Genomic DNA, 13,569 nt, shown 5'->3' on the forward strand with positions numbered 1-13,569 from the left:
ATAAGAACCTCCTATCTTTTCGTTTTGCTGATTTATCATTTATGTAATGAATCAAACACAGTGGCCCCGCTCACCTCTTTCCATTTTGGGAAATTGTCCCTTATATACACTTACTTCAATATATGACCTGTGAATAACCATTCAAATACTCAGAATGCCCCCCTTGTGGCTTTCTTAACCATTTTCATGTGTTAGGATGACATCTCTTTCTTTCAAACCAAGATTTCACGGAGGTTGGTTGTCTTTAGTCTGCTTGAAATTTCATATTTTTTTCGACCCAAATACACCTTAGTTACTAAGGTTGATAAATTGTAGTGGAATTCTATGGTATCGATATAGTAATTTGTGATTTTTTTTTGGTTATACAACTGTATATGTAAAACCTAAAAAAGATTTTGTTTCATATTCTCCACATACGAAATTTTAAAAGGCTTAGAAACCGAGTACAAAGGTCGTAATTAGAAAACACAATTGTTTGCTTTACTTTATTTACTGTTCTGTGTTTTAAGAAAAATAAGTTTAAGAACTTATTTCTGAATAGTAATAATCTTTATACATATATAATGTATAATAATGGAAATGTGACTGTATTTACAAAATACTAGTATACAAAAATACAGCTAAGATGGGTCATTTTCTAAAACTATAGGTCAGCTTTATATTTGATATGGTAACATGAAAGCGCGTGTCGCGTCATTGTAACTTCTGTACTGTTAGCCAAGCATGACTGAGAGGTCAATATAATAAATATATATGAATGTATAATGTTTGAGATTTAAGCTAATTAGTCTAAACATTTATGTTCTCGTGTTATAATCTGTTGTTATTCTAGGATGAAAAAGGCATAATTCATATTTATTTCTAATTTTTTATGTTGGATATGAGATCGGTCAAATCAACCAAACCTGTACAGAGGTTTGTTACTGAAAATAACAGATAAAATATAGTTGTTTTTTTTTAAGAAACATTTGATAACTATCTGGACATTATAAAGATTTTGCATGTTGGATAGGCAACATGCGAAAAGAAAAAAAAAGGCAAAAAACATTGCTTAATAAAACCTTAAGACTTAAACAAAATTGGATATTTTGTGTGTGAAAGCATTGTAATGTTTACTGCTAGCCTTCATTAATGAAAGCTTGCTAATGTAAAGCAAAAACATAAAAACTATAACAAGCACAAAATGGTTACAAGGTCAGTCCCTGGGATCAATCCCATGCTGAAAGAGTTAAGCAGTTGTATTATTTTGTGACAGCTAAGGTGTCTGGTATTTGTTGCTGTTTTGAAGTTTTACTTTATATTCTACAAAATATTTTTTTTATGAACTTTCATGTACAGTACAATTAAATATTAGGGTTTAAGCTGAATAAAAGTGTTGTTAAAATAAAAATGTACCATTTACCTCATTTTCTTTTATTCTTAATGGATGTCTTTACAAAGAGTTAAGACTTTTAGTGCTGGATTTAGTTGCTATAATCTGTTAAAAAGATGCTAAGCAATGTTTGCTAATTGCTAACCAAAATCAATATTGATTAGCAGTTTCTGCTGATCAAAGCCACCAAACTATTTATTACCCTGTATGTACCTTAATTTCAAAGTGAACAGATATCATGTTACTGTTGGTGGAATGATATTGTTTTGCATAAAATAAGTGCAAGTCTTTGACAGAAATCTAAAATCAGAAAATTGTTGATAGGATAAAGAACATAGGAGTTTCTGAATTTATTTAATAACATTTCTAGTCTAAGCTCTTCATCAGTTATTGCCTAAAGTTTTTTTTAAAAAAAGATATAATTTAATTGAAACAGCAACAATATAACAAAATTAATATCATGAACCTAACCACTGTATATGAAATAAATAAATATTTGCCTTAAATATAGCCTATCAGCTTGTACCTGATTAGGTGATCTTGTATTCATGCATGATCAACCTGGGCCAGGATATTTTTAGTCCTATTACTAAATATTTCTGGGACAGTAAGGACTGTAAGCACAGTATTGTGATATACGTTATTAACATTTTTTTTCTCATTTTTTTCAGATTTCAAATGAATAAAATTCTTATAAATTTGTTCATTGTTTTTCTTGTAATTATCATACCTTGTAATCACTAATACTTATGTCAGATAGCAAATTATAAGTTTATTTTTATATGTTTTTTTACCATTCATTTATTATTTCCTTTATTGTTTAGCTCAACTATGGATTTTTAGTTATATTAAAGTGCTAACTCATCTTCTGGCTAAAGCATTTTCAATTTGAATATGTTCATGTTACGAAACTGACACAAGCTTCTCATAGCAGTGACATACATATATTAATGTTGTGTAAAGATTATGTAAGTTAGCTAATTGCATGAGGTGTAATATCATGGTCTAACAACTAAGTAAAATCCCTACAAGTTAATTCAGATGATATTGTTAAAATTCATTATTGCTTATTGTTGCTTGATATTGTTATGGACTTGAAGTGGTGTGGTTTAATTTTGTAATATTGTGTTTATTAGGAATTAGGTTTTTTTCTTCTTCTGGTTCTTTTTCCTAATTCCTTTACTTATTGAAATTAATAACATTGATATTTATATTGTATTTTTTATTAATGTTTGTATCATGTCTTGGACAGGCACTTATTCATGAACAGTTTTGTTTTGTGAGTAATAAAATTTGTATTCCAATTGTTTGAAAATTTTATTTGGATATCTGTCGTTGTAAAAGTTTAATAAATCCATTTTTTGTTGTCGACCTTGGTTGTAGTGGCATTTTGTTTTTTTCTGTTACACTCATTACAACACCCTTGACAAAGAATAACATTATTCAGAACAGTTGTTTTAAATATCAGTTAACTATGGGTATGTGTTATCAGACAAGAAAACTTAGTTGGCCTTGACAAATCCTGGGTGCCAGGTAGCCATGGTAACTAAAAATTTCATTTTGGTGCCCATTTTATTCATGCATAAGGCTGTGGTAAATAGAACTTGAATCTAGAACAGTTCTGGACTTAGATTCAGCACTTCTCAGTGTTTTTTTCAGGAATGAAGCACTGTGGTTGTGCAACATGACTAATTTTACACCATTTTGTTTTTATTCTTTCTCTCAATTCATCCAATGACTGCACGTGTTTAGACTCAGATGGGACCAATGGCAGTTAGTTCAGGCAATACCATCAAGTTATTGTTGATCATTAGCATGCAGTAGTTACTGTGAAAGTAACTAAATATACACTTGTGCCTTGATTATCCACGCTGGTTCAGGGAAAACAAAAAATTGCGAGTAACAGAAACAGCAGATAATCGAGGCACTTGTGTATCTTACTGGTTAGCCCATTGTTTAATCTAAATAAAATTTTTCAATATATTTAAATTCCTTGTTTTAAATTATCTTTTTATTGTCATTCAATCACACTATCATGAAAAATTATAAAAGTCATCATAATCATAAAAGCAAAGTGTTAGTCGGTGTCACTTTTGATTTCTCCAAATTTAGTGAGTTAAATGAGTCCAATTCCACCTTTTCTCCTATAATACTTCCTCTTTTGATTGCCTATTTCCATTTTACATGGATTTAATTGCTAACATAGGCATAAGTAGCTCTTAAATTTCTGTTATGGACACAGAAGTGCATTCACACCCTATCCATGCCTGTGAAAAATAAGTAAAAATTAGAGCTTTGGAATTATTATGAAAAAAACTTTGTTAAAACAGACTGAACACACCAATTATCTGTAGGGAAGAGGACAATGCATAACTGGGTGACACCCAAACATAACCTGAACATGCATCTGTGGTTAAAGGATGTCCATGGTGCAGCATAGAACAGTGGAAGACAACTGAAGTTGAGTGAAATCTTGAAGAAATCTTAATGCATGTTTTTGTGTACTATGTTTTTAATCACTAATCAAATAAAGTTAACCAAGCTACAAATATTTTGTATTCCTATCTTAACAGCTAAAAATAAAAGAGGCAAGGCTAGGCTTGAACCAGTTGACTTATGATTTGAATGCATGGCAGACCTTGCACGGAGAAAACTCCAGCTATCATGCAACATCTGAACTTTTGCAACCAAAATTAATTTCTGAACAACAATTTCTCCAAAACATGTAAATTGTTGTCTAGAATTTTAATGGCACAATTATTTTGAGAAAATTTGGGGAAAAGAAAAAAAACTGTGGATAATCAAGTCAGTAGTATAGCCCCTGTTTCCCTGTATAAACTGTAGTGAAGTTAGGTTAGGCACACCTAAGAGTTTTTGGGCTGGCTCCTATATCTGAAAATATTTGTCAAAGCCTGACTTAAAGGTTGAACATCACATTGAAATATAAATGCTTTTTTGTGGGAAAACAAAATATAAGACATTGTTAATATGCATGACAGTATGAGAGTAAATCATAACCCTCATTAGCACACCTTTGAAAAGTAATGTTATGGAGCATCTGGGGTCTAATTGGACCCCAGCACAAAATTGCCATTATAGTAAGCTCTGGATTGAAATTCCAAAAATCAATTGGATTATCAACTTTTATTAAGTTAGAATGCAATATGACCAACATAAAAATTTATGTATTTTAGAGGAAATATGTTGAGAAATCAAGAAATTACAAAATTACATTATTCCTCTGTCTGTCATACCGGTTGGCTTTCTACTCTCCAAGGATCCTCTTACTCCAACTGTTGAGCATAAGCCATCCAGCATCTTCTGCACCAAAAGTCCATAAAGCGCATCACTTCTTTTCTTGAGGGTTTTTATACTTGGCTGTTTCTAGTACTGAAAAAAAGACAGGCGATTGGCAATCAGATATTGACTTTTCTCATCTTAATTGCTTTCTTGAGTCCTCGGTTTATAATGGAGTTGTTCATGCATGGAAACCAGGTTTTTCAGTTTCGTGCTTTACCATTTGACCTCGCATCTTTTCCATACATTTTTTGTCAGTTCGTCAGAGGTTTTTCATGTCATCTTCACTCCCTCAGCATTCACAATCACCATTACATGGATGATTGGCTTCTTCTTTCCACTTCCCACCATTTTGCAGAAATGCACACTCAAACTCTGTTATCAGAAGCTTAAAGAGCTGGGTTTATTATCAAAAGGAGAACTTTATTCTTACTGTCACACAGTACCTTATTCATTTAGAGGTGTTTTTTCAATTCCAGTCTAAGCTGGGCCCAATCTTCTCTTCTGTGCTTTAGACCATGGAATGGGTGGTTCTTCAAATACAGTTGTCTCCTTTATTGCCAACACACATAGTTCTATCTCTTTTGATGATATGGGCATCTTTGGAATCACTCCAATTTTGCTCACTTGTTTTTCTTTGCAGATGCTTTCAGCATGGATCTTGCCTTCACTGGCCCCTTCCACCTTATCAATGTGGGAGCGGAGGTGTGTTTTGGAAATTTACGTTTTCCCATACTGAAAATGTAATTCCAGTAATACCTCTCCTCACTCTATCCTGCCCTTCCTCCCCACGAGAGCTGTTTCTGATAATCAAGCAAGATTTGACAAAGTGAATAAGAAAGAATACCTAGTAACTTATATACTGATCAGGTATAGAGGGCATGTTGATGTTGTTGGAGAAAGTCACAAGGTTTGAATCGCTAGGGGTGATATAGTGGGGTATAAAGACTGGAGCAAGTGAGGTAGAATTTATACCAATGCCTAGATGGGTAAAGAAGAAAACCTTTCATCGGGATAAAGCTAAAGTGTTAGTCGTGGTAAGTATTATCGGAAATACATTTTCGATGTAGGAAAATGTGAACTTTGTTCATAAATATTGTTCCCATTAACCTTTGCAAACCATGAGTTTTAAATGAATTAGTGGCATAGATAAATTTGAGATGAGTATACAAGAGTGCAATACATCATTTTTAAAGTATTATTGTAAATATGACTATTAAATTTTGTTGATAGGCCAGCAGTTATAGATTGTTTTTAAAATAATAATTTTCATGATATGGTTTTAAAGAACCACTTCTAATTAAATTACCCTATTTACTTAATTCATTGGACAAGCAGTGTTAACATAAAAGCCTTTAAATTTGAAATTGGCATAATCATTTAAATGAGTGACGATTTTATTGGTTGAAGTCCTTTATTTTAGTTTAGTTAACTATATATTTACCTTTTTTTATGAATGTTATTACTATTAAATTAGTGTCATCATATGTACTAGTTTCAAGATTACTGTAGTTTGGGAGGTTTTTAACAGGTACAGAAAAATAGTGTTGATCCATTGACTGTGTTCACATTATTTCACAAGTTGAGTATTACTTATTTAAAATAATTGATAGTGCTTCTTAACAGAAGACAATTGAATAGTTTCATGTTAGACGTAATGCTTTAGTTAAGTCAATAAATAAAATTGTGTGTAAATTTTTTTAAATTCTTTCAACAGTTTTGGTTCATAAACCAAATATCAGTACTTCTAAAAGGCTAGAATTTTGTTTTTGGTAATCGTAATAATGTTGGATATACAAGTGTATTTAGTGTGTTATTATTTAGTTTATTTTATGACTTAATATCTAATGATCGTTTAATTTTCGTGATAGCAGTGTGGAAGATTGGTTGTGAAAGTGTTAGTTGTGACAGATATTTGTTACATAACTTTGTACAAGTCTACACTGTGTTTGCAATTACATTGTTGTCTAGGCTTTACTAATATTGTTGATGTCACGTTACTCAAATCTTTGGTACTTTTCTCATTACCTTAAGTGAGTATTGTTACATTATAGCATTGCTCACGTAGTTTATATATAATTAGAGTCCTCATTGAACAAGATGTACATATATATATATATAACCGGTGATATTTTAAAGTGAGTTTCACCATTTAATATAGATAAGGAGAATCATTTGTGTTGTCAAAGGGTGTTCTAAAGCAACTGAACCCATCTGTGTGGACTTTGACAAAAAGGAGACAATTATGTAAAGTTTGAGATACAACTGTGAATAGCCATAATCGGTGATATTTTAAAGTGAGTTTCACCATTTAATATAGATAAGGAGAAGCATTTGTGTTGTCAAAGGGTGTTCTAAAGCAACTGAACCCATCTGTGTGGACTTTGACAAAAAGTAGAAAATTATGTAAAGTTTGAGATACAACTGTGGTAATCCACGGGGAAATGTAAATGAATTATTCACTAATAAAAGTAGAGAAAATAATTCATCTTGTCGATTGGATTCTAAAGTAATTGAATCAGCCTGAGTGGACTTTTGACAAAAAAGGAGAATTATTTAGAGTTTTAGATACAATTGTCATATCCTATAGTGTAAAGAAATTTTGTACATACGTTTGACTTGTTTTGAATATATTATATTAAAACAAGTGGAATGTGTGCTGTCCATTTATTGTTCAAATTTATCTCTAACAAGTCACAAACATCTATTGTAAAAGAATTCCAGCTCACTCGTATACATAATCAAACTCTTACTCAACTTCCTAGTAGAACCTGGACTGTTACTCCTAAAAACTGCTTTTTTTTTAGGGTGATTTGTATCTAAGATCTAGAGTGGCAACAAGCTCCCAAAACTTAATAATTTTAACAGTGCGATAAGGCCTTAGATCCTTTACTATGAATCTGGCCATTCTAGTTGTAATATCATGTGCTCTCTGTGATGTTGACTTGTATTTGTTCACATTCCCAAACATACCAGTGATTTTCTGTTCTACTTTTGTTTGCCAGAGCTTGTAGCATCAGTGGTACTATCACAGTACTGTACATGTTAATGTTTTATTGATTTTCATCAAGTGAATGATGTCTACAAATATGCTCTGTTAAATTTGGAGTTCAACTGCCAGTATATTTCACAACTGTGACAAACTGCAACATTTTCTTCAGTTACACCATCAGATTTCTCATTCTTTAACCCAAAATTATTCCACACATTAGCTTTTGCTCTTGTGTTCTCTACTATTTCCTATTTGTCCTCTATCCTTGTTTACCTTGCCCAGTCATGTGACAATCATGTGAGATGCAAAAATTAAAGAACAAAAGTACAATTATTTGTTAAAATTATGCCTCTTCATGTTTATTTTTATAATTGCCCAAAAAATCTATTTAATTTCATATTTAAAGGATAAACTTATTCACTTGATTTTACTTCCATTAGTTTAAATTCAGCTTATAGGTAGGTTATAAATCAGGCTATAGACATTGTATTATTACATAAAAATCAACTAAAGTAAAAAATAGTTATTTGTCATTTCTATATTTTAAAGATAAATTTAATTACTTTAATGTGAAGATAAAGTAGTGATAAATTATTGTAATATATTTGATTCTCAAATGTTAGGCTTAACAGTGTTGTAAATAGGTTATTTGTATTTAGCATTGAGTATTTATTCCCAGACTACAAATACAATGGTTAAGACTAGTGTAGGAGTTAGGCACTCACAGTTTGTTAGATGTGATGGATGTAATAAATGGGTTTTATTTGGGAACTCCGGACTTTTAAGAAAGCAGGCAGTGAAGATGTGCTATTTCTTTGCAGAGTTTGCATTTTGTAGGAGAAATTGAAGGCTATCTTAATTAGAATAGTGACAGTAGATAAATAGAAGTGTAAATTGTGAGAAATGGTAGTAAAATTTCAAGATGAACTTTAGCTTTAACATGCAAGGGATACATCGGCTAATCACTTTCAGAAAGTTAGAAACAATACTATTAGGACTAGAAGTAGTTGGTTTAATTGTAATGAGCATGTTGAAGCCATGTTCTGTTGAGTAACAGATTTCAACCTTTAGCTTGTACAAATAAACTATTTGAAGAAAGGAAAACAAAAGGGACAAAGAAGGATGTGAATAATAAACTTAAGAAAGTTATAGTTATAGGTGATTCTTTGATAAGGTATGTGGATAGGGTAGTCTGTGGAGTAAATATGGACAAAGGAATTAGAATATGCTATCTAATTTGGGGCATGAGTGAAGAATATAACTGACAGAGCAAGAGATATAATAAAGGGGGCTAACAATGATGCAGTCTATGTGCACATGGGGGCTAATGATATAGGAAAAGGAAGGTTAGAGGAGCTAATTAACAAGTACAAGGGGTTGATAAAGGCATTTAAAGAAAAAGGCCATAACTTATGTCAGGGATGCTGCCTACAATTAACTGTGGGGATGAAGTTATAAGTATGTCACTAGGGCTAAATGTTAGGTTAGGTTATTATATAAGGTTGAGCAGATTGGCTGTTTGAACTTGTGGGATCAGTTCAACAGAAGAAGGGTTTACATTTAAATAGGATATGGGCTTGCTTGTTTGCTAGGGCTATTAACTCAGCTGTAAGGGAAGATTTAAACTAGAAATAGACAGTGGTAAGAGCCAGGATAAACTAAATGCAAAAAGAATAAGAGGCAGAGAAAAGTTTAGCACAGGAAATGAGCATACAAGTAGTTATGATGGGAATAACTGAAACATTGTTAAATGTAGACAATTTTGATAACAGAAATTTATAAGGCTTTATATGTAAAATGTGAGTTACATTCTGTTGTAGTTCAGGATATAAAAGATAACAGTAATGAGATTGAATCAATTTGGGTTTTTGTTAGCTGATATAAAGTGAAAATTGTTATAGACCAACAGATCACATGTATAAAATTAAGGAGAAACTTTACAGTGAGTTTAAGATTTCGGCTATTAATGAGGTCATAATTATGGGTGATTTTAATTTCAGGCATATAGATTGGGAAATGTAAGAGTCAAACAATGAGGGAGAAAGGTTTTTGAAAATTGTTCAAGATGGTTTTCTTCACCAATTAGTCAAGGAACATACTAGGGAAATGCTATTTTAAATTTATTGTTAACTTCTAATGTAGAAATGGTTGAAGGGGTAGAAAGTTTGGAACATCTGGGTGCAAGCGATCATTGCTCTATTAGATACATTGTTTTGCTGCATATGGAGATCAGGAAAAATATTTTGGTAACAAATTAAAAATAAAGCAAATTTTTAGGAATGCAACAAGAATTAACTGTTGTGAATTGGGCAGCTGAATTATTTGGAGACACTGATCAAATGTGGGAAATTTTTAAATATTCAAGATAAACATGTTCCTTATAGAAATGTAAAAGGGTGGCTGCAAGTAAAAAACTAGGTTGACTCACAAAGGGTATAAGGGATAAATTTTGATAATTGAGAAATTCAAATTGACTGGTATGATGGGAGTTTATAGACAATAACGAGAGTTGGTCAGAAAGGAAATTAGGACATCAAAAAGGATGTATGAAAAAAGGACAGATAAAACTACTAATTTAAGAGTGAGATTTCTTTAAATACAAAAAGAGTAAACAAAATGTAAGGATAGGAGTACGGCCTTTGAAGAAAGATAAAGGAATGATCATATCTGATTATTATGAGATGACTGGGTTATTGAATTTTGCTTTTTCTTCAGTTTTTACTAATGAAGATTTAACCAATATTCCTCATCCTGAAAAGTTGATAGATGGAAGCAAGATGATCATGTTAATTCTGAATTTGTTAAGAAAATTGGAAAGTTTAAAGAAGGCTCCTGGGCCAGGTAATATTTCCCCAAGGGTTTTGAAAGAGGTTACAGATTGAATATTTGAACTACTTGCTACTATTCTTTGTAAATCCTTGAATAGTGGGCTGGTGCTAAAAGATTGGAAATTGACTAATGTTACTCCTCTTTTCAAGGGAGGTGATAAAAATTGACCCAGTAATTAGGCCTATTGGTCATACACACAGTTGTGGGAAAAGTTTTTGAAAGTCTTATAAAAGTTGCTTTGCAAAGTCATTTAACAAAGTTTAGAACTTTATTTGTTTAGTCAATATGGTTTCACTGAAACAAAATTATGCCTTCCAAATCTTTTGACATTCTTTCAAAAGGCTACTGCTCATGTAGATTAGGTTAATGGTGTATCTGGATTTTCAGAAAGCTTTTGCTAAGGTGCCACATAAAAGGCTTGTAAAAAAATGATATCTATAGGTGTGGTGGATAAGTTAGCTAATTGGATAGAAGAGTGGCTGGATGGAAGAAAGCATAGTTATTTATGTCAGTGACATAGATAAAGGAATGGTCAATAAATTACTTATATTTGCTTATGATATTAAGGTCTTGGGTGTTGCTAACTGTGAAGAGTATGCTGCTGCTTTACAAAAGGGTTTAGATCATTCAGTGAGTTTGTCAAATTATTGGCAGATGGGTTTTAATTATAATAAGTGCAAGATAATGCATGTGGGTTATCATAATTTGAATTTTAAGTATAATTTGGATGGAATAATCTTAACACCTTGGTATAGTTGTTGATCAGTCTCTTAAGCCATCCAAGCAGTGTGCTGTTGCTAATGGTAGGGCAAATAGGATTTTAGGTTGTACCTACAGAAATATTGAATACAAATCTAAAGAGGTTATAATTTTGTTGTATTGGTCACTGGTTAGGCCACATTTGGAGTATTGTGTTCAGTCTTTGGCTCCTAACCATAGAAAGGATATTGAATTGTTGGAAATGGTTGTTCAGAGGAGGGCTACTAGGATGATATGTGGAATGGAAAGGTTGTCATATGAGGAGGGGTTAAAATCTCTGAACTTGTTTTCTCTTGAAAAAAAAAAAGTCGGAGGGGATCTGATTGAGATGTTTAAGATTGTTATGGGAATTGTTAGTGTTAACATATCTTTTTTTCATACTTAATGGTGAGAAATGTGTGACTAGGGGACATAAGTATAAATTTTGGTAGGGTTGGAGTCATCTTCAGCTAAAACAGTTTTATTATTCTAACAGGGTATTTGGCCTTTGGAATGAATTGCTTTCAGACGCTGTAGAAACAGTAAATTTAAGTGGTTAAAGGGAAGCTTGATAAATTTGTGAATGATATTAGCAGGCTTTGAGGTTTTATGTATATAGTTTAGTGGATAGAACAGCCTAAATGCCAATAGATCTCTTGTCCCTCAATATTATAATTGTGTTATAAAACTTGTAATTTTTCACTCGGGGCATTCCCTAAGTTCTTCATCCACAGAAATTGTTGAAGTACCAGTATGGCTTGTACTCGAACCAGTTCGTACCACAGTATACCAGTAATACCACACACCTCTAGTTAACATTACAATATAACACAGTGTAAAACAGATTTTATACATATCAGTATCAAAGAATACATTTACACAAATATGAATTAGAAACTTAACACAATGCAAAAAAAACCAGTAAATTTACACTATTTAATGCTAAAGTAGCCCAAGTAGCTTTGCCCTAACTGAAACCTTCACCTGACATATTGAAGTCCACGCCAAATGTTTTGAAGATCAACTATATTTCCCACTAGCTTCTCACAGAAGTGGTTCAAGACCTTCTCGTCAGGGGCACACCATTAAAGCCTGCCATGTGCAAATGTTGAAATTTCTGGAATGCAGATTTAGATGATATGTTTTGTAGCTATAAACAGATAAATATAGCTAAAAGTAATATTTGTTGGCTAAAAAACTTCAGGTGGACTTATACCAGAAAGTTATTGCATGCATTTTTATCGTTTTAATTTTTCCTCTCTCTCTCTTTCAGTTGTCCTCATTATATGAGAGTAAGCCGCCAGTTTCCAAGGCAAAGATGACACAGGTGACGAAAGCTGCAATCAAAGGAATTAAGTTTTATAAACACATAGTTCAAAGTGTTGAGAAGTTCATCCAGAAGGTTAGTGAAGTACTAGTTATAGTTACTGAAGTAATCTTAATACATTGCTTGTTTCTACAAGGAAATTAATACTAATTTCTGATAAGAACAAACTACTGACTCAGAGCAACAATAAAAAAATTAAAAATTTGAATGATCCCATAAACCACCATAAAAAACAAAATATATCTAAATTACCCTTTTTTTTCCTAGAATGACTTCAAATTGTAACAGTATACATCTGTTTCTACTTATATTTTATTTGTCTTATCGCCCTTTGAACTGTATCATATTAATAATCCCACTACAAAAGTAGTAAATCACTTGGCAAATGTGTAACTCATGTTACTCTATCAGACAGGCTACTTGTGAGCATACCTCATGAAAAATTTAATTTTTTATTTTATTTTATCTAATCTAACCTTATCTTAGTTTCTAATTTTTACATTTTAGTTATTTTATAATTATAAATAAATAATTTCTATGGAAAACAAGAAATATAGTACTTACCTGTTTGTTTTCTGTTGATTGTCGATGAAATTTACTAATGTACAAAAATTTTTAATTAAATAATGCATCTAAGTACATAGAATAAAAACTAATAAAAAGCAGATAAGGACAATGTCTTATAACTATTGTAATTTTCCTGGCTTTCTAACTGTGTGATAAGAGCCGTTAAAAATTCGGCTAAGCTTTTTGATGGGTTTCTCATGGGGATAAAGTTTGAAAAGGAAATGAAATAGACATTTCTCTGTAGAAAACACAGTGTCATGTAATACATCATTTGATATATTAAAACTTTGGCTTTCTATTGCTTATAAGTAATATAGTATTAAATGTCAGAGAGAACTATTGCCAATTTGTGAAAGAGATGGTGTGACAGGTGGGTATGGCAAGAGGGTTCTAATTTTCTAGTTTTCTAGCTTTCTATTGCTTATAAGTAATATAGTATTAAATGTC

At 31.8% G+C, this 13,569-nt stretch overlaps 1 protein-coding gene across 1 annotated transcript in view; it reads left to right on the forward strand.

Moving 5' to 3' along the window:
* The window catches only part of LOC106461097 (protein SCAF8-like), a 35,001-nt gene that overhangs the window by 5,228 nt on the left and 16,204 nt on the right, over positions 1 to 13,569 (forward strand). Inside the window, exon 2 of the mRNA XM_013920885.2 lies at positions 12,502 to 12,630. Coding sequence (XP_013776339.1) covers positions 12,502 to 12,630 — 129 coding nt within the window. The remainder of the gene's footprint in view (positions 1 to 12,501; positions 12,631 to 13,569) is intronic.

This window comes from Limulus polyphemus, unplaced genomic scaffold (genome assembly GCF_000517525.1).
Source record: "Limulus polyphemus unplaced genomic scaffold, Limulus_polyphemus-2.1.2 Scaffold896, whole genome shotgun sequence".
Lineage (NCBI taxonomy): Eukaryota > Metazoa > Arthropoda > Merostomata > Xiphosura > Limulidae > Limulus > Limulus polyphemus.